The 27,613-nt window shown below is 36.2% G+C and overlaps 1 protein-coding gene across 2 annotated transcripts in view; it reads right to left on the reverse strand.

Moving 5' to 3' along the window:
- The window catches only part of MTX2 (metaxin 2), a 60,299-nt gene extending 33,910 nt beyond the window's left edge, over nucleotides 1-26,389 (reverse strand). For both annotated transcript variants that reach the window (XM_068543896.1, XM_068543895.1), the window contains exons 1-3: nucleotides 26,127-26,389; nucleotides 4,281-4,328; nucleotides 3,185-3,231 (exon numbers count right to left, since the gene is read on the reverse strand). In XM_068543896.1, the coding sequence (XP_068399997.1) occupies nucleotides 3,185-3,231; nucleotides 4,281-4,328; nucleotides 26,127-26,166 (135 nt within the window). In that variant the 5' untranslated portion in view covers nucleotides 26,167-26,389. The remainder of the gene's footprint in view (nucleotides 1-3,184; nucleotides 3,232-4,280; nucleotides 4,329-26,126) is intronic.
- Between the last annotated feature and the right edge of the window lie 1,224 nt (nucleotides 26,390-27,613).

Genomic DNA, 27,613 nt, shown 5'->3' on the forward strand with positions numbered 1-27,613 from the left:
TAATATATGCTGGTTAATTTATCATCTAAGTGACATACGTAGGATAACAAAAAAAATTAAAACGGTTATGCAAAATTCTGCATTTTAAAAGGTTCTTATTTTCTGGTTTTAATTGCAACTGTGATTTGAGATGCCACGGTGAGAAAGCAAATTAATAAGAACCATAAAAACAGAATTACTAGATAAGGTACACACTAAGATTTCTTTTTTCTTTCCTTCCCCAGATTATTTAAAATGTTAATTTTTTTTAACAGTAATATAATGATATCTTGGTTTGTGCTGAAAACTAGTTAAACCGTCTATTCTAGGGTTTCTCAACATTGACACCATTTACATTTGGGGCTGGATAATTCTTTCTGTGGAGGGACTGTCTCGTGCACTGTTTCACAGCATCCCTGGTGTCTACCCAGTAGATGCCAAAAGCAGCCTCCCTAGCAGTTGTGACAATCAAAAATGTCTAAACACTGTCAAATGTCCTCTGTGGGATAGTAATCCTCCCTCAGTTAAGAACTACTGGTCTATTCCTACCCAAAATACAAATGGGACCTAATGAAACTTAAAAGCTTTTGCACAGCAAAGGAAACCATAAACAAGACGGAAAGACAACCCTCAGAATGGGAGAAAATATGTGCAAACGAAACAACTGACAAAGGATTAATCTCCAAAATATGCAAGCAGCTCATGCAGCTCAATACCAAAAAAACAAACAACCCAATCCAAAAATGGGCAGAAGACCTAAATAGACGTTTCTCCAAAGAAGGCATACAGATTGCCAACAAATACATGAAAAGATGCTCAGCATTGCTAATCATCAGAGAAATGCAAATCAAAACTACAATGAGGTATCACCTCACACCAGTCAGAATGGCCATCACCAAAAAATCTACAAACCATAAATGCTGGAGAGGGTGTGGAGAAAAGGGAACCCTCTTGCACTGTTGGTGGGAATGTAAATTGATACAGCCACTATGGAGAACAGGATGGAGGTTCCTTAACTAAAAATAGAACTACCATATGACCCAGCAATCCCACTACTGGGCATACAGCCTGAGAAACTCATAATCAAAAAGAGTCATGTACCACAATGTTCATTGCAGCTCTATTTACAATAGCCAGGACATGGAAGTAACCTAAATGTCCACTGACAGATGAAAGGATAAAGAAGATGTGGCACGTATATACAATGGAATATTACTCAGCCATAAAAAGAAACGAAATTGAGTTATTTGTAGTGAGGTGGATGGACCTAGAGTCTGTCATACAGGGTGAAGTAAGTCAGAAAGAGAAAAACAAATACTGTATGCTAACACATATATATGGAATCTAAAAAAAAAAAAAAGGAAAAAAGCATGGTTCTGATGAACCTAGGGGCAGGACAGGAATAAAGATGCAGACGTAGAGAATGGACTTGAGGACACAGGGACGGGGAAGGGTAAGCTGGGACGAAGTGAGAGAGTAACATTGACATATATACAGTACCAAATGTAAAATGGATGGCTAGTGGGAAGCAGCCGCATAGCACAGGGAGATCAGCTCGGTGCTTTGTGACCACCTAGAGGGGTGGGATAGGGAGGGTGGGAGAGAGGGAGACGCAAGAGGGAAGAGATATGGGGATATATGTATATGTATAGCTGATTCACTTTGTTATACAGCAGAAACTAACACACGATTGTAAAGCAATTATACTCCAATAAAGATGTTAAAAAATATATATATATTCACTGTGCCCTGAAGCTATCTTTTCAAAAGTATAAAGACTGAAGACACTATTTCACACACAGCAAGTAATTTACTTGTGCTATCAGTTATCAAGCAAGATTGCTTCTACCACACTTATAAACGCTTCATTCAACAAATATTTACTGAGTACATTTTATAAGCTAGGCACTGTGTCATTAGTATTTGAAAGCTAAACTTAAATTTCAACTTCCTTATCCCCCCTGCCAAAAAGGCAGTATAAAGTCCATATTTATTAAATATAACCAACTAAGAAGTTCTGCCTCTCAAAGATTACCGTAAGGAAGAAAATACACTAGTTATAGTACTATAGTGCCTAAAGATAAAATAAAGGTAAGTAAATAAAATAAACAAAATTTACATTCTTGGTAAAAATATATAAATCTTCTAAAAGAAAGAAACTTAAAAAAGCTCATACTCATACAAATAAATTATTGTCCAAACACATTTCTATCTTTTCCTTCTTTCCCTGCCTTAAACAAAATTAAAATGTACTGAATGACATACTATGTATCAGACATAGTTATTAAGCCCAGATGATATCAAGTTGAATTAAAAAAAAACAAGATGACCAAGTGCCTAGCATCATGCTTAGAACGCAGCAAAAGCAGTCCCTCTTCTTCCTTTTCTTTCTGTCCTCAAGAAGCTCACAGTCTCATCTCCAACAAATGTCACGTCTTAGATTTCTCTTTTAAGTTATCTTTTAGGTGCTACACAATAAAATCCTCTTTGTGATTCAAACTATGTAAGCTAACCAAACAGCAACTAAATATGTAAAATGTTTCAATAATTATAATTCCATAATCTACATAAACATTTCTCTTTTTTTTAAGGTAAACAATTCCCAAGTATCCTATTCTTCCTATAGCGCAGTTTAAAGTTTACAGGACCACTAATCTTTTGGATTACACAACTGTGATATACAACTTGACGAGTTATTATTATATTCAGTAAGTGGTCTGGGGATAATAGACACTAATGTAATCGATAAATATATAAGGAATGGCTGGAGAAGAATATGTTTGCTTCATGATTACCAAATGGGTTAAGGCTAGAATGAGAAGAATGAGAGAATGATGCTTAAAAATATGTAGTGAATAAATCTTTACAAATAAGTTAGAAAATAGTTTTGTGCCTATAAATGAACATATCACCCCAAATAATCAATACCATCATATCTAGCCAAAAGCAAAACAGCAAATAAAGAAAATGCACCTACAACATAAGTGTTGTTTATAAAAAGAATGAATAATGAAGATTTTTATGTTCATTTTACATACTAACAACAATTACCTGAATAATATTACATAATAAAATTATACTTCACAAAGAGATGTTATATTGATAATGATAAATCACAAAAGATTCTAAACATACAGTATCAGACTGGAGAAGAAAAAAAATTTGCAACTCAAAATTTAAAAAATTACATTATTTACGTACTTACCTGCACAGCAAGAGAAGCTGCATTGTCAGAAAGCAAAATTTGCTCCCCTGTGGAAATACAATGAAAGGTCTGAGTCAAAAGCGTAACTGCTAAACAAGTAAAATACATTTATAAATGTTTTTATTTTTAAAAACTATTCCTATTTCTAAAAAGAAAATGTAATCATGAAGTTCTATATCAATGCTGTTGTGTCTATATGTCTATATCAATGTGTGATTACAATTTTGATTACATTATCAGAGTATGTAAATAACAATGAAACAAAACTATTTACTCTGAAACTATTTGATCACTTATTGTATTTTATCAACAATTTCCTCTAAAACTAATTGATCACTTACTGTATTTTATCAACAATATGTAATGAAAATCACTCACTTAAAAACAAATTCGTTTTCCAAGTTTTCAAGAAACATTCCTCTTCTTTTCATTAAAATTAAGTAAAATAGTATCTCTACTCAAACCTCTCTAGTTAAAAGTAAAAGCATTCAAAATCATATAAAACCAGCTTACAGTTAATATTACACAGTGTGTCTAGGTCTGTCACACAAAAGAAAGATGACAAGTTTGCTGCAATAAAAATTCCATGCTTAGAAGACTAGGGCTGCTGCCTATTAGTCTTCATTACTTTGCAGTCTTCTGACAACTGTAGCAGGCTGCTGAGCCCCAAATGGGGTCCATAATGTGACCTGATGATATATGAAGAGCTGCTAAAGGGAGCCTGAACCATCCTAGCCTATACATTTTAACAGTTCCTTTTTACTGAGAGCCCACTTTACCACAGGACTTCAAAAATCTGCTGTGTCAGCTATTGGCACAGTAAATCTGCCAACTGCTCCTGCAACCACATCATTTTACACTGCCTACAGCAGCCAATATAATGAGTCAATAATAAACTAAGGACCTTATAGGCCATGAATAGTTGGTTTACACTGGCAGATATAAATTTAGGTAAAATCTCCTAGACAAATTATACACGGGAATCCCTTCTTCATGTTTTATGTTCTCTTTGCAAAGGATTATATTATTGAAGGGTGTTTTTGGTAATAAATATATTTTGATACAAAGCCATTTTTAACTGAGAACAAGTACCTACCTTTCAGTTGCTGATATAATGTAGCATTTTCAGGCCAAGGTTCTGCAGCTGTGGAAACACAGCAGTGATAATTAGGCACATAGGGCAAAAACATATCAATAACCAATCAAATTAATAATCACATACATTTGCCTACAGCATTTAAAGTCAATTGCCAAGGATACCTTAAATATGGCAACTAGTCACACTACTTTAGATTCTATGGGAACCTATATAAGCAGGTTAGATAATTTCTTTTAAGTGAATGGTGGTAGTTTCATTTTTGATGGGGAGGAGGTGGAAGACATCTTGCCCAATCAAAAGGGAAAATTTTAAAAATAAAACAGCCTAAATGCTACTATTCCTTTAGGCTCCTTCAAACACAGACATATCCAAAATGTTACTCATGCATATAAAAAGATAATTAATTTCAGTTCACTATCAAAGAGAAAAATAGTGAAGCAATATTTATATTTTACTGTAAACTTTTAAGGAAGTAAATATTCAAAAGACAACACTGTATGAAAGAATCAAATACATCTGTATCAGGCTGTGCATCTTTCCTCATAAGCTGGTAGTATTTAAACAGACAGAGGAATCCTGTTGTTGTCTACATTTCATTGCCTTGACCTCACCAATACCATCTCACCAAAACAAAGGGAAGTAACATGATGAAGCAGTTAAGTACCTACAATGTGAAATAGAGCTGCTAAAGCTAATTTTAGGCCTGAAGCCAGGCTGGACCTTGACTCAATCTCTCATCCAGAGTAGACTCCAACTACAAAGAGAATATTAGCAACCTACCAGTGCTTGGAAAAAGCACTAGATTTGAATTTGTCTAATCAACTGCACTTAAGAAGCAATGCCTCCACTGACAGAATATTCAGTATATCATTTGTTGAATTCTTCTTTGTAAAATCCATAAAACATCAGAATCACCAATTCTAACACTCTAACTATATTTGCTGTCAGGAAGAAAGTCAAATATGAAATTTGACAATAATTGGTATTTTTCTTACTGTGTTTAAATTAATACAGTCTCTGTGACACAGTAACAAATTATTTTTTTAATATATACTTCCAGCTGGTTTTTTAAAAAAGAAATTTATACACATGAAGCATTTTTTTCTTAAGACTGATCATTTAAGATGCACTAAAACAGTCTTAGGAGTGGGAGGGAGGGGTGGACGCCTTAATTTCCTTTTACTTCCACTTTAGAATGAAAAGAAAAACATTGTACTATTATTGTAAATTATAAATTTTGGTTTGGTCTGGGCTACACAAAATTAAACTCATACTTAGGGATAATACATGAAGTCACCAAGCAAATAATGGACCATACACAGTTTTGCACACTGTTATCCACAGTATTACAGACCTCCCTTGACGTACCATGGGTTTACATCCCGATAAACCCACTGTACGTTGAAAATGCATTTAATATACCTCACCTACCAAACATCATAGCCTAGCCTAGCTCACATTAAACGTGCTCAAAACACTTACATTGGCTTACAGTTGGGCAAAATCATCTAACACAAAGCCTGTTTTATAATAAAGTGTTGAATATCTCATGTAATTTATGGAATACTGTACTGAAAGTGAAAAACAGGATGGTTTTATGGGTACAGAATGGTGGTAAGCATATCAGTTGTTCACCCTCTTGATTTCGTGATTTCGTGGCTGACTGGCAGCTGTGACTCCCTGCTGCTGCCCGGCATCAAGAGTATCTAGTTACATATCGCTAGCCCAAGCAAAGATCAAAATTCACAATGTGAAGTACAGTTTCTACTGAATGCGTATCGCTTTCGCTCTATCGTAAAGTCGAAAAATCGTAAGTCAAACCATTGTTAAGTTAGGGACTGTCTGTATACATATTCGTAAAGGCTATTGAATTTCAACTCACATACCAAAAAGGCAGTGCAACTAAATATTACTGTATGTTACTGTAAACTTTTTAACAAAGTAAAATTTCAATAAGAACCCAATTAACCTGTGTAACAGTTTTAAAAATAAAAGTCAGGGAAACAAAAACAAGCTGACATCAGCAATTTACTAAAAAATAACCTTTTAGGATAAACTGTATGATCAGCACACCTACACTGTTTACATCTATATAAGAAACAATACAATGAGGTTCATTCATTATAAGAGTCCACATCATTAAAGACTCAATTATATGCATTATATTAATCTTATTAAAGAAAGCAATAAGGCATAGGAATAAAATTTACAAAAGTTCCAAAGACATTGAAATTAAGTTCCTTGAGGGCACAAATGTGTCATATGCATCTGTGTATGCCACACTGTGCCATGTTTTGCGTACAGTTGGTGATCATTAATTGTGCATGGAAAGAAAGAAACCTACCAGTCAATCCCCTAAATATTCTGGCTAACCAAAGTTTTACTGAATTTAATTATCAACTATGTTAAAGTAATAGGGTGCTCTAATTAAACATTCTGGTAGTTTTAACTTTTGGTTAGCTATTTTGTGTACATATTAGACATGAATTACAAAATTTCAAAACAATGGAAAAATATACATTTAGCATTAAATATATGCTGAATATAATTTAAGTGTTCTTTGATAAATCAGAAGCTACATCACTACTCTGCAGTATCAGAGTTCTCATATATTCTTCTGTGTTCAGTAATTCCAGTTAAAAGTTCATTTATCTTCACCCCCTTTCTCCTGATGTAATACAACCGACATATGTAAAAGTAACAGAAATCTTGCAACATATTACCCGACTGCAAATAAGAATAAAGGAGTTATCTACAAATACTAAAAGCTCTGTTATTAAGATCCTAAAGCTGGAAATGGGGATGACGGAGTATATTTTCCTTGCTCCAATATACAAACTATGTTCCAACTCAGGAATTATTGAAAATAAATTCTCAGGGCTTCCATGGTGGCGCAGTGGTTGAGAATCTGCCTGCTAATGCAGGGGACACGGGTTCGAGCCCTGGTCTGGGAAGATCCCACATGCCGCGGAGCAACTAGGCCCGTGAGCCACAACTACTGAGCCTGCGCGTCTGGAGCCTGTGCTCCGCAACAAGAGAGGCCGCGATAGTTGAGAGGCCCGCGCACCGCGATGAAGACTGGCCCCCGCTTGCCGCAACTAGAGAAAGCCCTTGCACAGAAACAAAGACCCAACACAGCCAAAAATAAAAATAAATAATTAAATTAAATTTTTAAAAAAATTCTCAGAAAGTAACTCTGCCAAAACATTTGATGTTATCTTCACAAACAGAACCTATCATTTAAAAAGAGAAGGCAAGTAGGCTGATATAAACCTATATAACCATGCTATTTTAGCAGCTTGGAATTCCAGTATAACCATAGTCCAGGAGGCAAGAAATAGCAGAGTATGCAGGAAATGATCAGGGAATGAATGACATGGGAGAAGAAATGGCTGGTGTGTTATTCAACAGAGAGACAATAGTGAAAATCCTAAGTTGTCTGGCATGGCAATGGATCTACAAATCAACCATGTAGGTATCTTTCTAGGAAATGAGCTTTCATAAGTAAGTCCATGAATCATGAACATTATCTACACGTAACAAAGTACAAAGCCTACTTCTTGGTTTGGGTAATATTAATTAAAGCCTTTTCATTGAGAATGCCTATTATGTGAAAGACAAAGTCCAAAACTACAATTTCTTCCCCACTCCTCTTTCCCAAGGTTAGGGAAGTTAATATCCACCCTTGTCCCTGATCATGTGTAAAAGAGAGGGAGATTAAGAATTCAAAATTATAGTACTCACAACAGACCTTAAAAATCTGCAGCATTTAAAAAGAAAATTCTTTAAAAATAAATAATAAAACATTTTCATCTCTTACTAGTTTTACTTTAGTCAACCTAAAATGTTTTAGACCAGACTAATTCAATCGTGAATAAAATTTCATGACTCACCTATCCTATTTTCAATTTCTACCACCAAAATCTCTCCCTGATGTGAAGAGCCTTTTAAAACCTGCCTTAGGGAAGGGCCAGCCTTAGAATAAATATAGAAGGTGAGACTAAACGTTTCTGAAAAGGAGACTGATAGAAAATGAGGATTGAGAGACAACGTTGTCCAACACTGTCAAGGTGCCAACTACTGGTATTATTTGCATATTCAAAGTAATTTTTATGCTTCATACACATCAATAGTTTGTGTGGCTCTTGGAATAAAGATCGACTTGGCCTTACACATCACCCTCTCTCCCTCTCTGGCCTCATCATTCCTCTCCACCCACTCTATACACCAGCCACAATGGCCTTCACCCAGTTTCTGAATGCATCACGTTCCTTCTGGCCCCAGAGATTCATTTAAGCTGTTTCCTCTACCCTGGAGCTATTCTCCCCTCCTATCGTGTCCTTACATCTCAGCAAAAACATCACTTCCTCAGGTTGGGCCAGCTTCATGGACTTACAACCTGAACAGCTGCACAGGGCCCGTACGTAGAAGGGCTCCACGGGTGATTTTAGGTTCTGCTGCACCAGTCTTGAGGCCCCTGTTCTTTTACACAGGGGCCTCATATTTTCATTTCACACTGGGCCCTACAAACTATGTAGCTGGTCCTGTCCTCAGGGAAGACTTCGGTGACCTCTGGAATAGTTCAAACCCTCTCTTTTTCAAGCTTGAATAAGATGCACACTTCTTTGTACCACTTATCAAAGTCAACATTTTTACAGGGATTTGAGGACTATTTGTTTATCTCCCCCACTAGAAAATAAGCACATGAATCCAGTGTTCATGTCTGATTTTTGCTTACCACTTCATTCCTAGAACCTAGCACCAAACAGGCAATCAGTAAATGCTGGTTGAATAAATGTTTGTGTTTACTATTACTACTATCATTATTATGATTCTGTACTGTTTAGGCTAAGAATGAAGCAGGGAAGATAAGAAAACTACACAACCTGGCCAAAAAAGGGAAACTTTTACCCAGAGAACTCCAATACTACAACCAATAACACAACTATAAAAATATTAAACAGCTGCCTAAAATAGTTGGCAGAATCTAATCCTGTAAACTTACTTATGCACTGACCCTAAAACTGGAAATCTGTTTCTATGTTTTATACCAAATATACAATTTTCACTGGATATTACTGTTGAAATGCTCCTAAGACCAACACAAGGCCCTCAACCATCTGACAAGTCATCTCACTATTCCCCTTTCCATATTCTTTAACTCTAACATAGGGATTATCACTTTTTAAAATCTCATGTCCCCATCAATAAAATACTTGAGTATGCAGACCCAAATAGATTTGGAAATCATATGGCTGGTATTCCTAAGCTAATAAATCATGCACATTATAAAACATACACTAAAAAAGAAAACAGTTAAAAAATAAATTGAAACCTAAGTTCCAATATTTTCTTCCTGTACTTCAAAGGATTGTCCTGCATTAAACAGGGTGTATATATACCTCGCCCCACCTTGTAAAACACTGTTCTAATTAAATAACTACTTATTTGAAGTTTCAGCAGGGAACCCAGCCATTCACATACCCTTGAACAAAAAAGAGTCCTCCTCTATTCTAGTGAAATCACCTTTTTTGAACACGAAAAAAGCTTGGAAAGAACACACACAAATTAATTGGGGGGGGGGGGGAATACCTGCCTACCCATCTACCTAATAATAGGACCCTTGTATCCTACCAGAGTACTTAAAATTTCCCCCATATACTTCATACTTCCTCACCTTAGTGACTTTGCTCAAATTGTTCCCCTCTGTCCAGAATATTCTTTCCCCACCACATACCCAAATCCTACACCTTTTTCAAGACCAAGCTTAAAATGCTACCTCTATCAAGAAGGCTTTTGTAACTAAACAAATCTAATTTCTCCTTTATCTATACTGCTCATAGCAGTTTGTACTTGTCTTATATCATATATTGCTTTCTTTTCTATTCTATTATTATGTCAATACCTTATCTCCATTTGTAGGCAGTAAGTTCCTAGAATGTGAAAATTGCTATGGTCCTGAGATTATTTATTAAAGACTAGGCTTCTCAATTGCTCCAAACTTGAATATGGCATTTATAATAATATGTACAATACATGCCAAAATACGAAATTCAAATTAAGCAATATTTAAATTTTTTTGATCTAAGTATCATTTAAAACTAATCTTTATCACAAGAGTTCCAAAGTAAAACTACCCACCTTTCAGAAATTAATTCTTTCACAATCAGAAACTACTATATCATTTTCATACCAAAGCAATAACTTACTCCAAGATACTCTTAGTGACCTACATTAATTCATTCTTGAAAATTAGAACGACTTCTTATTCCCTAGCAAAAGGTCCATGAAAGTGTTTATCATTTTTATAAAGAAGAAATATATTCCTATTTTACAGGTATAAATAAAAAACATCTAGAAATAAAGCAAATATCAGAACACCGCATAACTTTCTATCCAAATAACATTATTAAAGGTCTTTTAACTCCTTTATCCTTTACTTTCTTTCCAATTTTGCCCAGGTAAAACTGCCCTGAGTATTTCACACTAGTGCCTCTTTTACCAGGAGCAAAGGTGATTCCTCTTAAAGTCTCAGCCTTTAGTGATAGCTTTTTTTATGCAAAGGAATGTTTTTAAATTTTTCAAAGTTATTTTCTACCTCCCATAAGTATTTATGTTGGAGGAGAATAAAGCTTAGAAAAAGAGAGAATACATACTTTTAGACTTTTGAAAGTCCTAATATAAAATAAACAATGCATAAATAAATAAATTTGTGCTAGAAATACACACATGATAAAGCAAAACCCATAGCCCCCCAAAATACATACTTGATTCTCATTTAATTATCTTTAAGGTACCTATTATTTTCAAGCTTTATCAACCAATATAACAAAAACATCAATATTCTTTACTACAAATCCATTACAATTTTTAGAGAAATGACTACTGGCCAACAAATTCACATATCTAGGTTTCTTAAAGACTCCATTTTACCTGCAGTATTCTCTATAGTATCAAGTTGGGTGATAAGTCATTCTGGTGGCAAATGATCTATCTATTCCATTCAATTCAGGGTATTTCACAGTATGAAAGTGCTATGCCCTAATAAACAAGTCTAATTCTAAAGTCCATCTCTTGATGATCTAATCTAAAAAGACAAGAGAAGGGCCATAAAAAGAGATGCCCTCTGTTGTTGGGGTTTTTTTTTTTAATTCTTCATTCTTAATGTACAACATGACTCCTCTGGCATATGAATGTAGGTGAAGACATAATTTGTAGGATAATAGGCACTAATATTACATGCTGCTTCAGTACTGTCATATTTCCAATCCATCAAATTGATTAATGCTATAATAACTGTACACAAACCTATCATTTGTGCACTAATGAAGTCAAACCCAGTTTATCCTTAGGCAACTAGATTCCAAAAGCTCATAGATGTCATCTCTTCCGCTTCCAAAGACTATTTAGACAGTCTAAAGGAATAAAAAACGCATGTAACCTATCTCCAAATTTGGATGTCGTTCTGCCAAAGGTGTAAATGCAAATACGACTAATAAAACAAAATGCTCAAAGAATATTTGACAGCTCTTAAACATGGACAAGTTACTGCAAGACACACAGAGAAAAGAAGGAAATAATTTACTGTTTGACATAAATACTATACTGATGATCTCAGTGATATCAACATAGACACTAAGTTCAAAACCTGTCAAGTTGTTAAATGAAGCCTTCATTTAAAATAGATTTTTAAGATGTTTAGAGTTAAAATATGATGACATGTGACTTCATCAAAGCTAGAATTTTAAGAGCTATGTATTAGATTCAACAGTTCAGCCTGCAAACTATAGTACAATTCAAAGATAACACTATATCCCAGATAATACTGATCATGAAATGATTAAATAGTGATATCCTTGAGGTACTGTCTCATAGGGGATGTTTAATGATACTACATAGGATGTGTAAGCAGGACGTGACTCTTCACACAATAAGAGTTTAAAATCATTCTCAGACTTCCCTGGTGGCACAGTGATTAAGAATCCACCTGCCAGTGCAGGGAACATGGGTTCGAGCCCTGGTCCGGGAAGATCCCACATGCCACGGAGCAACTAAGCCCATGCTCCACAACTACTGAGCCTGCGAGCCACAACAACTGAGCCCACGTGACACAACTACTGAAGCCCACGCACCTAAAGTCCGTGCTCTGCAACAAAGAGAAGCCAACGCAGTGAGAAGCCTGAGCAACGCATCGAAGAGTAGCCCCCGCTCGCTGCAACTAGAGAAAGATCGCGCACAGCAACGAAGACCCAATGCAGCCAAAAATAAATAAATAAATTTATTTAAAAAAAACAAAAAAACATTCTCCCATCACCTCAACAGTTGGAGATCAATGTTCATGTCAGAAAGTGGCTCATGTATTGTACAACCCAGGGAATATACCCAATATTTTATAATAACTATAAATGGAATATAACCTTTAAAAAATGTGAATCACTATATTGTACACTTAAAACTTACACAATATTGTACATCAACTATACTTCAATTTTTTTTTTTTTTTTTTATACTTCAATTTTTAAATACTTTAAAGAAAGTGGCTCATGTTAGAGAATGGAGAGGTGTCGTGCCATGCTGTCATTTCCATAAACTTAAAATAGTTCCAATACTTAAAATACTGACAGGTAGTATTTTGTAACACAGTGGTAAGGCCACTCTCTGTCTTAGTCCACTTGGGCTACTATAACAAAATACCACAGATTGGGTGGCTTATAAACAACAGAAATTTGTTTCTCACAGTTCTGGAAGCTCAAAGTCCAACATCAGGGTACCAGCATGGTTGGGTTCTGGTAGGAGACCTCTTCCAGGTCACTGACTGCAGACTTCTTGCTGGGTCCTCACGTGGTGGAAGGGGCTAGGGAGCTCTCTGGGATCTCTTGGCACTAATTCCAATCATGAGGGTTCTGCCCTCATTACCTAATAACCTCCCAACGGTCCCCACCTTCTAATACCATCACCTTGGGATTAGGGTTTCAATGCAAAAATTTGGAGGGGGACACAAACATTCAGATCATAGGAGCCACTTAAAAAATATACTGCAAGGAAGGGCAGATAGAAAGATTAAAGAATACCTTAGATTGAAATAAGGGTCCTGAAGCAAGGAGCAGACATTCTAAGACAGACTAGAGAAGTGTAAGACAAAAATACAAAGGGATTGCCAAACTTTGGAAGAAGATTCACACTAGAACCATTCCCTTGGCTACAAGTTATCATCAGTCCTTAAAAACTTGTTGATTGACATCAGAATCCACTGCATATTCTTTATTGCTTGTTGCATGTAAGTATGTGTAGTAAAGTGTACATAGCTCTCATTTTAGAAAGTAAATTAAGCCACATTCTACAAATCTGTTTTATCAGTCATTCAATAAATATTCACAGAACACACACACACACACACACACATATATATATATATATACACATACACACACACACACCGTGAATATAATGTGCCAGGCACCACTCTAAGCACTAGGGATAAAATTATAAAGAAAATCAAGTAACTGCCTTTAAGGCACTTAGACTTTAGTGGTACCATATGGCCCATCTCCCTATCTGTTATCTTTATAATGTTCCAAGTTTAAAACTCTGACGAATACTGGAGCCTATCTGAAAATAACAATAAAGATTATCTGATACACCCATAACAAGGCTTAATTCTGTCTACATGTTACACAGAACTAAGAAAAAAAATTACATAAAACAGTGCACAATCTCCAGAATGCCAAATGAATGCCAATTTACTGAGCCCATGGCAGACAAATCATCAGCCCCACAAATCCCTCATCAATATCTCCAACCACCTATTCATTTGTAACAAAGTGGTAAACAAAGGACTAAAATGATTCAAAGTGAGGGCACATGAATGAATGATACATTAGAATGAATATCCAAGGCAAATGGGTTCTAATATCCTGCCATTCAGGAGGCAGAAGAAGGAAAGCAAAACAGATTGAAAATTCAGGAAAACTTGTAAAGGGCAGAACTTCTCTCTTGCAACCAAAGCTGGTGCCCAAATGAAACTAGAGAATAATGAGAATCTACCTCTTTCTGGTCAAAAACTACCTAGACTGCTATTGAGGCAGATGATAATGGTGGGGGGGTGGGGGTGGATGGTGACAGCAGTTAAGAGTCCCTTAAGACCCTTACAGCTATTATCTAGAATATATAAAAAACTTACAACTCAATCACAAAGATGACAAATAACTCAGTCCTTTCAATGGGCATAGGATATGAATAGATATTCCTCCAAAGGAGATACATGAATGGCCAAACAAGCACATGAAAAGATACTCAATATCATGAGTCATTAGAGAAATGCAAATCAAAACCACAATGAGATGCCACCACCTCACACCCACTAGAATGGCTTTAATCAACAAGACAGACAATAACAAATGTTTAGAGGATGTAGAGCATTTGGAACTCTCACACATTGCTGGTGGGAATATAAAAAGTTTGGAGGTTTCTCAAAATGTTAAACACAGAATTGCCATTATGACTCAGCAATTCCACTCCTAGGTATTCACCCAGGAGAAATGGAAAAACATATCCACACAAAGATTTGTACAAGAATGTTCACAGCAGTGTTATTCACAGTAATCAAAAGGTGGAAACAACCTAAATGACCATCAACTGATGAGTCGATAAACTAAATGTGGTATATCCATACCATAGAATACTATTTGGCAATAAAAAAAGAGCCAAGCATTAATACCTGTTACAACATAGATGAACTTCAAAAGCATTATACCCAGTGAAAAAAGCCAGTCACTAAAGAAAACACATTGTATGATCCCATTTATATGAAATGTTCAGAATAGGCAAATCGACAGAAACAGAAAGTAGGTTAGTGGTTGACTCAGGCTGGGATGGGAATGGGAATGACTGTAAACAGGCAAGAAATTTCTTTTGCGGGTGATGAAAATGTTTCTTCTACAACTGGATTGTGGTAATAATCACAACTCTGTAAATATATTTTAAAAATTAATTGTACACTTAAAACTGGTATATAAATTATACCTCAGTAAAGCTGAAATAGATTTTAAGACTTATTGCATTTACTGTGTACTTAAGTGCTTGACATAGTAACTACCTCACAACTTGATGAGGTAGACACTACTATTATTATCCCTATTTTACAATAAGAAAATTAAGGTACAACCATAAGTAATTTGCCAAAGTCACAGTGACTAATAAGTGACACGAGCCAGGGTTTGAACCCAGGTAGTCTGGCTCCAGATTCAATGAACACAGAACTGTATTAGCTAACCTCTTACAAAGCCCACAAATAAACGTTCTTAGGTAATAATTATAATAATTAATTAATTATAATTAAAGAAATTACAATCACCCTACAACAATGGTTCTCAACCATTAATGTATACGAATCCCCTAAGGAACTTTGTAAAATTGCATATTTCCACCAAACCCCAAACTCAGAGATTCTGATACTGTAGAAACTAGGGCCAAGAATCCAAACTTGCCACACACACTCCCAGTAAATCTGATGCAGATGGTCTGCGACCACCATCCAAAAAAAAGAAAAAAAAAGAAAAAAAAAGAACTGTCCAAAGGACATGGAGTACACTTGAAATAAAATTAAGTTCTTTTCACCCCTTTCATTCATTTGCCTCACAGAATGTGGCAGTAAGGATCTATGTAGATTAATTTTATTCAAGAAGATTTTTACCCATCTTATTCTACTTAAGTATTTGTGGATATGGCTTAAAGCCATGTTTTAAAACATGCTTTAGTAACAAGTTGCAATTTAATAGTGTTCCAGAATAAGATTTTAAGACTAATGAACTGAGGCTGCACTTGCTTTGGAACCAAAAAGTGGTTAAATGATAGTTTTTCCATTAGATGTAATCAATAAGGAAAGTAAAATTAAGTTAGTAGTTATGAGACTTGAACGTGAGCCATCTGAACCTATCTATGTGACACTAGAGATCAATTTCAAAATGGTATTCAAGGATCAATTTCATAAAACTGACAAACTTCTGGAGGTTAACAAGGGTGAAGAAAACAAATTCACAGCATCAGCAAGCCAATAACTCAGGCTAAAATGAATACAAGTTAAACTGAAAACCTTCCATTCTTAGTAAGGATTCATGTGTCATCCTCTCAAATGGTTATGTTTAGACTTCGCCCCATTATAAAAAAGATCCACCATTTTTCATTAATTTCCAATAAACAGCAGGCCAACTCCAGGTGACTATGAATAGATATGAAACTTGTAGCTAGGACTCAAAATTTGAATTCTCTTTTTAAAAATGGTAATCTGTAATTCATAAAAGAGGAAACACTGACACCGTGTCTGAACTTTTCTCAGAAATAGAGATGAATATGAGATCAATAGCAGAACTATGCAAAAACAGCTGGTTAAGATTAAAAGTGCAGTATCTGGCCAAAAAACAGAGAGAAGACAACCAGTCCCACACAAGTATCAGACCTCAACATTGTTAACAGTGTTAACCTTCAAGATTTAATGGTTCTCTAAATCTAATCCTAGAAAACGGAAAATAAATGTCCCTCCAACTAAGAAACAATCCTCCCCACTACTCTAAACCAATTACAATCACTGTAACAACAGTACCTATTATTTTAAGGATCTGCCCTTTTCTAGTACGTGACATATACTCACTCTCTCGTATCAAGCTAGGTAACCAAAGAACTCTCTATTCCTCCTCCCTTACTCCTCTCAGCTAGCCGTGAAACAAATGACTCCTTACAGAGGATTTGATCTGTTGTTATACCTGCAGAAATCTTGGCAGAATTGCCAGATTCCCCAAGAACAACAACAAAAAAAAACAAGAAAAAACAAACAAGAAATAAGATAACATAAACTAACCATCACAGAATCCCTTCATGAACAGAAGCACAGGGATAGAAAATCCTCAGAGAGGCAGAAAAAATATATATTAAAGCATTTAACTAAACAACCATAGGTTATTAAACTTGGAAAAGGGACTATGATAGATAGACAAAGATGAATATAAAACTGCCATTGCTCTCTAAGATCTAATTTTGTTGAGCGGGTGGGGGGCACAGAGCAGAGGGAGTGAGAGGAGGTGACTGAGATACACATAACCATTTACAATACAATAAATGAATACAGGTGGTGTAGGGAAAAAACATAGGTCCTGAAGTGAGACATGCCTGGGTTCCCCTCCCAACTCTACAACTTATTGCCTAAGTGACCTTAGCCAAGTTGCATAACCTCTTCTTGCCTCATTTACTTCATCTGTAAAAAGGGGAAATATCATCTACCTTGTAAGGTTCTTGGAAGAATAAAATTAGATAAACTATGTAAATGCCATATACAGTCTCTAAGCTCACAGAATGTACTCAGTAACAATTATTAATATAAGCATCAGACCAGAGGGATGTATAAAGCACTATAGGAATCCTCTTGAAGAAATGACAATCTGCTTGAGGAAGACAGGAAAGAATTCACGAGAGGAGACGAAATATGAACTGGGTAAAAAAAAATAATCACAAGTGCGCTAGACAGAAGGTGAGGGGCAGGGAGAGGAGTTGAGATGTTCACTAAATATCTAACACCCCTAATTCAGTTTGAGAGAAGGGAGGTAAAAGGCTCAGTAAATTAGCATTTGTATTACAGGATACACCACTTTGTTTCAATGGATCTGTCCAACACAAGAATGTAAGTTCACCAAACGCAACAACTGTTACTCATTTTTGTACCCCACCACTTAGCAGAGCACCTAATGCAAATCAGATAATACTCAACCTAAAAATATATTCTGTGGAAAATACAAGCAGGTCTTTTGCTATCTAAAGCCTAAAAGATATCTGACAGCAAAAAATTGCTATAAGTCTGGAAATAAAACCATCTAACCAAATTAGGAATGATAACATCTCAGGTTAAGCCATGAAGAAACTTCTCTGGTTTATAAAAGTTCTTAGAGATAAAAATATATAATCAGTACAAAAACATAGCTAAGTGTACAAGCATAATGAAATGCTTTTTATGGTTTCTATTCTGCTAATGCAGTTACAGTTAATGGGAATTGCCATGACAAAATGACTGTTTTTATGAAAAGAATCTTCTTTATTACTAACCAATCAAATTTCATTTTTATTACTGATGTAGGAAAGTTCAAAACCATGATTCATTTATAGAGTGTACAAAAATAAGAAAAGTGTTCAAGAATAGAGCACAGGATCATTTACAAAGCAATAAAAAATTAAAACGTGCATTTCTCTTACTGGCAAGGCAGAAACTTCTACACATAAATGTCTGTAGCTGGATTTGCTGAATATTATAACTTCTGTCTTTGAACAAAGAATGAGAAGCCTGAATTTAATATCTCATCTTCATTTGACATCTTCAGCCCATCTGAAAACTGCTTATCAAGAAATATCAAAAATGTTTGAAAAATGTTAAGAAGTTTGATGTTTTCTTTCAATTTTCACTCATATATGAAAGGCTTGAGCTAACGTTAATAACTCAAAAGTCTTCATAGAAGAACGACTGACAAATTTTATGGGGCATACATCACCAAAATCTTTTAAGTTAAAAATGAAAAATCATGTAATTTCAGAGTACAAAATGTTAATGAAGCACACAAGAAAATCAAAACTCACATTATGCTTAATATGGACTATTATACGATCAAAAACAAGCCTTTCAAGTGATCTTAACAGCATACTAAAGTTTTCTAAAAGGAAATAAACATTGCCTTTAAGAATTTGGTTTTCAACCTATTCATATGATAAAAGAAAATAGGTCACACTGCTGTCAATAAACTGTATTTTGCCTCTAATCTGAAGTATAACCTATTTTGTCTTTGTTTTGCTTCTCCATCTGCCCCTTCAATATCAACTTTTCATGTGCCAAGGTGATAAGCACTACGGTTATGAGTCTATTCATACAACTAATACAAATGAAAAAAGATTCTCTGAAATGTAATGGCCACTTCAATAACTTCTCAATAATTCCTCAGTGCCTTCCTCAATACTGGAGAATCCTCAGAATGTGGACTACAAATAACTAACAAAATATCTTTATTTTCAAGAGCAAAAGAATTGAATGCATTGTATTTTTTCAAATATCTGTTGCAATTATTAGATATTAGATATACAGATGTAAGAGCCTTGACTACCATTTTCTTCACTCTTAATAAATCTTGTGAGCAATAGCATCACTTCTTTTTTACAAAGGACTTTTAACCCACAGTTTCCACTTTGGGCCTCTAAGACGCTTCTGAAATGCTTTCAAAGTCCAAATTTCCCAGTATTCATGTGGAAGAAAGATGGAATAAAAAGCACTTTATTATTGATATAAAAACAAAATTTTTTAAACATGCCTATATTGATTATACTTACTTTCAAAATGCTTACATATGGGTGCCATGGAACCTGTAAAACTACTTTCCTAGATCATACCATAAATTAATGCAACTGCGAGAATGAAATTATTAATTAATTTAAACAATTAAGCACCTGCATGCCCACAATGAGATAAATGAAATATTCCAAGTCTTCTTTTTCATCCTTTACATAGTTTACAGAGCTTCTAAATAAAGAACAGAACAGATATTGTCCTGATTTCAAAAGATTAATAACCATAGTATGATGAAATTAACTAATATGCTTAAACTATATCAACACGTTAGTGAAGTAATAAGATCATTCAGAAATGATGGTATAGAAATTAATAAAAATAAAGACACTTTGGATATTTTGCTGACCAAAATGGTAAAGGGATAACAGTACAAAGGTAACATCCTCAAAGGCACCTAGGAAACAAAAGCAGTAACAAACTACCACATACTGAACATACCATGTACTACCCTAGGTGCTTAGATTATAGAATATACTATCCCCTTTTCACAAATAAGGAAACTGTGGCCTAGAAAGCTCTGCCCAAGATCATAAAACAGAAAGCAGAACTGAGCTTAGAATTCAGTTCTGTCTCACTCCAATGGCCTTGTTCTTAACCGTTATACACTATTACCTAACAGAGTTTCAATTTCCTGATCCATAAAACAAGAAAAATGCCTAACATGATCAAATTGTTAATACTAGCAACTATGTATCAATATATCATCTAGCACAGTGGGTCAAAAATGGACGCTTACTCTTATCATCAACCAGATACTTAGCAGCTAAGTTTTTAAGGCTAAAACCTTTTGGCAATGCTAACAAACAAATCACACTGAAAAAGTCTCAGAGTATTTATACCTATGGCCTATACTGAAGATTCAATTATATAATGAAGATAAATATGGCTGGAACTTATCAAAGGTATAATCTTGAAACAAATATCTTAGAATAATTTATTAAAGGAGTAATTTTAATAAAAGTAATAACTACTTACAGATGTTTTATATTATTTAAATAAATTATGTATTCTACTTATAAGTAATTTTAAAAGCTTTACCAAACTTGTATCTTCACACAGGAGGACAGAAGCAAAGTCCAGTAAAAGAGAAAAACTGATAGGTAAATGAGCTAAAAATAATATTAATGAACACTTACTGAGTGCTTACTATGTGCCAGATACAATGCCAAGCATTTTCTATCTTTTGTCATCTATTCCTTAAATAATCTATAATTATCTTTACCACTTTGCAAATAAGAAACCTGAGGCTTAAAAAGGCAAGTAATTTGCCCAAGGTCACACATTTAGCAAGTAGCTGAATAAGAACCCAGGTCTGACTCTCACTTCCAAGTCCACAAGAAGAAAGCAAGGTGAAGGAAGTGATCAACACTGTAGGAGATTCCTGTAGTTTAGCGCTCAGCACCTCTCTAGCTTTTTGCGTGTATCTGGTGGCACTGTGGAGCCCTAAAAGCTGGAGTCACTCTGGGTAAACAGATGGGCAAGTGAGTCAGGCCTGTCCATCACAGTACTCTGTCCTTTTGGCTACAGTGACTACTCCAAATATGGTCATACAACCCAAATGGGAATACTCAATCCTTCCCCAGGATATGTGCCTACCCAACTATCTGAAAAAAATAATTTTTTTAACCTGAAACTCAACTAATGTATTGGAAAATTTTGCCAGTTAAAAAAACAAGTGAAAATTTAAAATACACAGGTTGTTACAAAAGATTTTGGAAACCACTCAATATCCAGGACTATTTTCATCCTCTTTTTAAAGTTCTTAATCTAGCATATCATTATCTAGAGATCCAAGCTATTAATTCAAAATCATAAGTTACCATTTCTTTCCATGTCACTGAGTTAAAAGAAAAATTCAAAATTCTCTCCCAGTTTAAGAAATTTATCCAAAGAAACTACTCAGATACACAAATATGTATTTGCAAGCACTGTTTACAAAGTCATATACACCTGTGATGGTTTTGAGGTACATTAAACTGGCTAGACTGAACTACATCTCCCAGAATACCCTTTCTACTGTTTATTAGGGTGAGCTACAAGGGGTATCCTCCAGCAGGTGTTGGGAAGACAGAAGGGAGGCAACAGCCATTTCGCAGCAAACACCTCCCAGTTATTCAAATGCTAATCTAGGCGTTGCTGTGAAGGGATTTTGCTGATATAATTAAAGTCCAGGATCAACTGACTTTGTGTTAATCAAAAAGGAGATTATCCTGGGTGGGCCCAACTTACTAACAGAGGACCTAAGTCCTCCCTGAGCTCAGGCTCTGCAAGCAGCACCTTCGGCACGTGCTCCCTCCTCCTCCTGGAACCCCTTCAGGGCTGTCTGCGTGCAGACTTAGCATTTGCTTGGCCAACCCCACAACAACAGCATAAGCCAGTTCCGAGCGCCTGCGTGCGTGTGTGGGGGTGTGTGTGTGTGTGTGTATGTATAGACAGAGGTAGAACTAGCGCTAGAGCTCCTACCACTTCTGCTTCTCAGGCCGAACTAATACAACACCCAAATACCCATCATAATAAGATTAGATAAGCTAATTATGATTTCTTCATTACCGTGAAATACTAATGCAACCATTTAACAATGATGATATATATGTCAGTCCATTCATAGACATGGAAAGAGATGTCGATATGCTACATGACAAAACAGATTACAAAAAAGTAATCATATTATATATCTTTTATGTTCATTTTTTTTATTTGTAGGGAGAGTAAATGAGGTAGCTTTGTTCACCAAAGTTTTAATGATGAGGATGAGATTTTAAATTTATGATTTTAGGTGATTTTTACTTTGCATTCTTTTGGATTGTTTTCATTTTCTACAGTAGTAATGTATCATTTTTATTATGAGAAAAAAAGAAAAAAAACAATAAACCTTTCTTATTACACAGAAAAAAATGTCAGGTAGAGTTACAGGCTAAAATGTGCTCAGAGTCTTAAAGGACAGACAGGAGTTATCCAAGCAAAGTGGACAGTTCAGGGAAAAGGCAACATTTGCCAAAGATGGACACTACTAATAGTTTATTTATTTACTCATAGTTTAGAAAGGCAAGAGTTCAAGGAAAGGGGTGTGAGAGATGAGGCTGGAGAGACAGACTTGGAATAACTCACGGAGGCTCTTGTATGCCTCACTCCATTCTACTGACAGTGGGGAACCAATGAGGTGTTAAAACAAGGAGTTAAATCTGCATTTTAGGAAAATAAAAATAAAACAACACAAACAGACAAAAACCCACTGAGGTTTTGCAGTGTAGAGGCTGTACTAGAAAGAGACCAGACTGAAAGCAGGAAAACCTATTCAGACACTACTACAGTAATCCAAGCAAGAAATAACAAAGCCCTAAACTAAGGTAATAATATAGCAGTGTAGATGGAGAGAATAGCTACTGAGTCATAATAAGGAGTAAGAACTGAGAGGACTTGGTGAGGGATACACTAGTGGTAAAGAGACAGAAGTGGTTCATTTAAATGGGAGAGTTCAGAGAAGGCTTTCAAAAAGATGTCCTTATGAATGAGGTTCTCAAGGAGGGCACTTCATGAATATCACAGATAGATGTAAGATGCCGTTAAATGTTTCCAAAAGAAATACCAGTTTGTTGGCCCACTGAAAGAAAGAATAATAAGCAAAGTGTTAAATACATTAAAAAATAGAGCTCTCAACTACAAAAACAGATTCACATTTACTTATTAAGTTATAACGGGACTATGTAGATATATATCTCTAATCTCTTGAGGTTGATCTCTTCCAAGAAAACCATATTACTGCCAGAAGCAGAATGCTGTGATTAGTTGTTAGATTTGAGTCACACTTACAAGTCAAATACAAGGTTTCATATAAATTATTGGTATAGCCACCCTTTTTCGCTGTTGCCAAAATATAATCTTTCAAATTTTTAAAATTAGAACAATTTAAATTCAAAAGTAAAATATTCTCACTCCACCAACATCCTATCCTTATTACCCTGACATTACTAGTTAAAATTAGTTGAATATTCTTCTACATTTTTCTTTGCTTACATATACATGTTTATACAGGGTTCATTTATTTAACAACAGTGGGTTCATACTATATACATATACACACAAACACTATTCTATAACTTTTTAGTTAAGATAATCAGAGTTTTCAAGCCAATACATTTAACAGATATACCTCTTCATTTTTAGTGTGTGTAATAATGTGGACATGCCATAACTTAGGACATTGCTGGGATTTTGCTATTAAAAATAATACTACAATTATTACTGTTGTATATTTCTTTAAATACTGGTCCTTCTATTTCTATCAGATAAATCCCATTAAGAAGAATTTCTGGGTCAATTAACAGCATTTAAATAAATATTGCTATGTTAAGTTCCCAAAAAGCAGTGATTTCTTACAGACTCACCAATACTTTGAGGGTCCAACTGAGTGGAAATTAGTGGAGAGCATCTTTTCATACCTTCACTGCTATTTGCATTTCCCCTTTTGTGAACTGCCTGTTCCTGTCCTTTATCTTTGATTCTGTTGGACTGTCTTTTTCTTAATTTGTAGAAACTTATGTCTCTTATCATACAAAGCTTTTTAAATTTATGTGCAATAAAATCTGTAATTTTTTTCTTCCATGAACTCTGAATTCTGTGTCTTGCTTGGGCCTCCTACGCTGTATCTCCTATATTTTTTCCTAATTATTTTATTACAATTTGGTTTTTGTTCCTATTTTACACTTAAATCTTTAATTCATCTGGAATTTATTCTTGAAATGTTATGACTTAGGAGTGGTCCCAACACCATTTATTGAATTATCCATCTATAAATGCCTCCTCCTAGAGTGACCACTCCAAATAGCTAAGATGGTAGACTGATAAAATTCCTAGAAATTCTTAAATTTCACTAATGGAAGCAAAGTTCCAAACTTATTAAAAGCTTATTAAAAGATATTCATCATTTTTTCTTTAAAAGAAATCACACATTAGGGAATACAGTAGACCAATATCAGCATACACTGAAATATTTTAACATAGCAGCAATCTAAATTAAATTTGTGATCTAACTTTTTTTAAAACATAAATGGTATAAATAGAAATAATCGTTTGAAATCTCAAGATTATTCATTGATTCAGGTCGCGAATATTTACTGAGCACCAACTGACAGGTCCTCAAGATACTAGAGACAGGGACTTCCCTGGTGGTGCAGTGGTTAAGAATCCACCTGCCAATGCAGGGGACAGGGCTTCTAGCCCTGGTCCGGGAAGATGCCACATGCTGTGGAGCAATGAAGTCCGTGCGCCACAACTACTGAGCCTGCGCTCTAGAGCCCACGAGCCACAACTACTGAGCCCGCGTACCACAACTACTGAAGCTCACATGCCTAGAGCCCGTGCTCTGCAACAAGAGAAGCCACTGCAGTGAGAAGCCTGCGCACTGCTACAAAGAGTAGCCCCCGCTCACCACAACTAGAGAGAAGCCCTCACGCAGCAATGAAGACCCAAGGCAGCCAAAAATAAATAAATAAATTTAAAAAAGAAAAAAAGATACTAGAGACAAAATAACTATTATCCCAGCTTTCATGAAGCTTGCAATCTAGTGGGAGCTTCCCTCTCTTTTAGAAAACAGTCTTTAAGTGAAAAAAGGAAAAAAGAAGTGTATGTTCACACAAATGCAATGAAAAACAGTTTGGCAAATTCTGTAACACATTCAGTACTTTCCATTTCAAAAATACTACCTTATTGTAAATGTACCTATTTATCCTCGTGACTGAATATTTACCGTACTCACCGTGAAAATACTGCTAGGATGTTTAAGATTAACTCCATTTAAAGATTAATTATTACCCATCAACCTACGCCTACAATAGTCTCCTCACTTTCTCAACAATATTTAATTTCTTTCACTACAGTAAATAAGAACCTCGATAACAGAAATACATTATAAATCTATTTACATCAGTCATGTTCAGTCCGTCAAGTCAAAGGTGTTTCAAAAAATTCATGTAGACTTAAAAATGTGTCAATGAATCCTAGAGACCTAGCAAATGGTAATGCTGTGCTGCCCGGAGAGGACACTTGGCGACTCACTAGTGACAATCACCTTAAACTTCAGGTCCCACACCGAGGCTGCCCCCATACTTAATCACTGAAGCCTTCGGAAGCCCTGCCCCTGTGGCCACGCCCCCACCTTAATTCCAACCCACGGCGTTCTCCACGCACCCCAACAACTCCAGACCCAGTGGGCAGCTGGACAAAGCAGTGCCCAAGAAAAGCAGATGGAACTCCCAGTCCTACGGGGTGACCTTGGCCAAGTTTCTCCCCCTCCGTTTTCTCATCTATGAGATGCGGCTGGTAGTCAGTGCCCACCTCCATCCCCAGGCCTGGGTTCAGCGTCTAATGCTGCAAGGCTGGAGGAAACCTGCAGTCCTAAAGCCCATAGTGCTCCCCACGACTGCCCCACGCCGGTCCCCGCCTCCGTCCGGGTCCGCGGCCATGCACGCTACCTGCAATCTGCGAGACGAAGGCTTCTGCCACTAGAGACATGTCGGCTGGGAGGCCCTGCGCCCGCGCTTCCTACTCCCCGGGAACCTCAGCGAACTCCTGCGCAACCCGGCGGTTCCTGGCACCTAACAGACCTGGCCCCGGCTGAGGCTCCGACTAGCAAAGCCCACCCCCGCGGCGGCCGTGGCTGCTCGGGCGGCGAAGACCCCAAGGTTACCGCCAGGCCGGGCCAGGAACTTCCGGCGCAGCTGACAGCGGCGAGCGAGCACTTCCGCCGGCCCCGCCTCTGACTCCTCTCGGCCGTGCTGTTCCGGGCTCAAGGCCGCTGGGGGCCGCCGGTGGGCGGGGGGAGGGGAGGGAGAGGGGAGAAGGGTGTTTGATTCCGGACCTCAGCCTACCTGACAGGCGGGGGTAGCCCAGAGGTTTTCAGTTTCCTTTCTAAGCGAGGATTTTGTAAGCAAGTAACTTTTTTTTAAAGTCGTTTCAAACAACAAGCATTTGTTTGCTCTTGATTGTATAGGTTGGTGATTTTTTTAATTCTATTTTTTTATATGTTTTAAAGGTTAAACTCCATTTACAGTTATTACAAAATATTGGCTATATTCCCCGTGTTGTATTGATACAGTACATCCCTGTAGCTAATCTTACACCCCGTAGTTTGTACCTCCCACTCCGCCACCCCTGTATTGCCCCTACCCCCCCCCACTGGTAACCATTAATTTGTTCTCTATATCCGTGAGTCTGTTTCCTTTTTGTTATATTCACAAATACAATATTTGTTGTATTTTTTTAGATTCCACAAATAAGGGATATCATCAAGGCAAGTAACAGTTTTAAGTGTCCACTGGATACTAGGCACTTAAAAAATATATACAGTATTCTATTTCATGTCATCCTCTAAATGACCAATAAGATGATGTTATCGCCATTTTACAGATAAAGAAACAGGCTTAGGGATTTTAAACTGCCTGCGCAGGGAGTCCACTCAAGCCCAGATTCAAACCCACATTAATTTCCTCTGTTCAACTATACTGTTAGGTTGATTAGTCCATGGACAGATGTTAGTGTTTATTTCTTTATTCAAACATGCTTGCCAGAGAGAAGGCGGCTTGAGCAGCACCTAAGCTAAAAGTTTGCCCTTCATCTGTGTACACCTGAAATGAAGCTCATCTTGGAGAATAAAATACTCTAGTCACACACTTCAGTTCATCCTTTTCAGGGGTAAGAGGGGCAGGAAGAGGAGACACCTAAATCCCATAGATGACTTTTTACCCCTTAACCTAATAACTTTTTAAAATATACATAAACAATTAAAGAAAAATTAGACTATATTACAGATTTAGAGGAATGAAATATTACAAGTGAAACAGACTTCAGAGATCATCTGGAGGGCCAAAGCCCCTCTTTCACTGATGATAAACAGGTTCAGAGTGATGAGGTGACTCATTTTAAATCACACAGTAATTGGAAATCCAAGCCATAGCAATTA

Source organism: Eschrichtius robustus, chromosome 5 (assembly GCF_028021215.1).
Source record: "Eschrichtius robustus isolate mEscRob2 chromosome 5, mEscRob2.pri, whole genome shotgun sequence".
Taxonomy (NCBI): Eukaryota; Metazoa; Chordata; class Mammalia; order Artiodactyla; family Eschrichtiidae; genus Eschrichtius; species Eschrichtius robustus.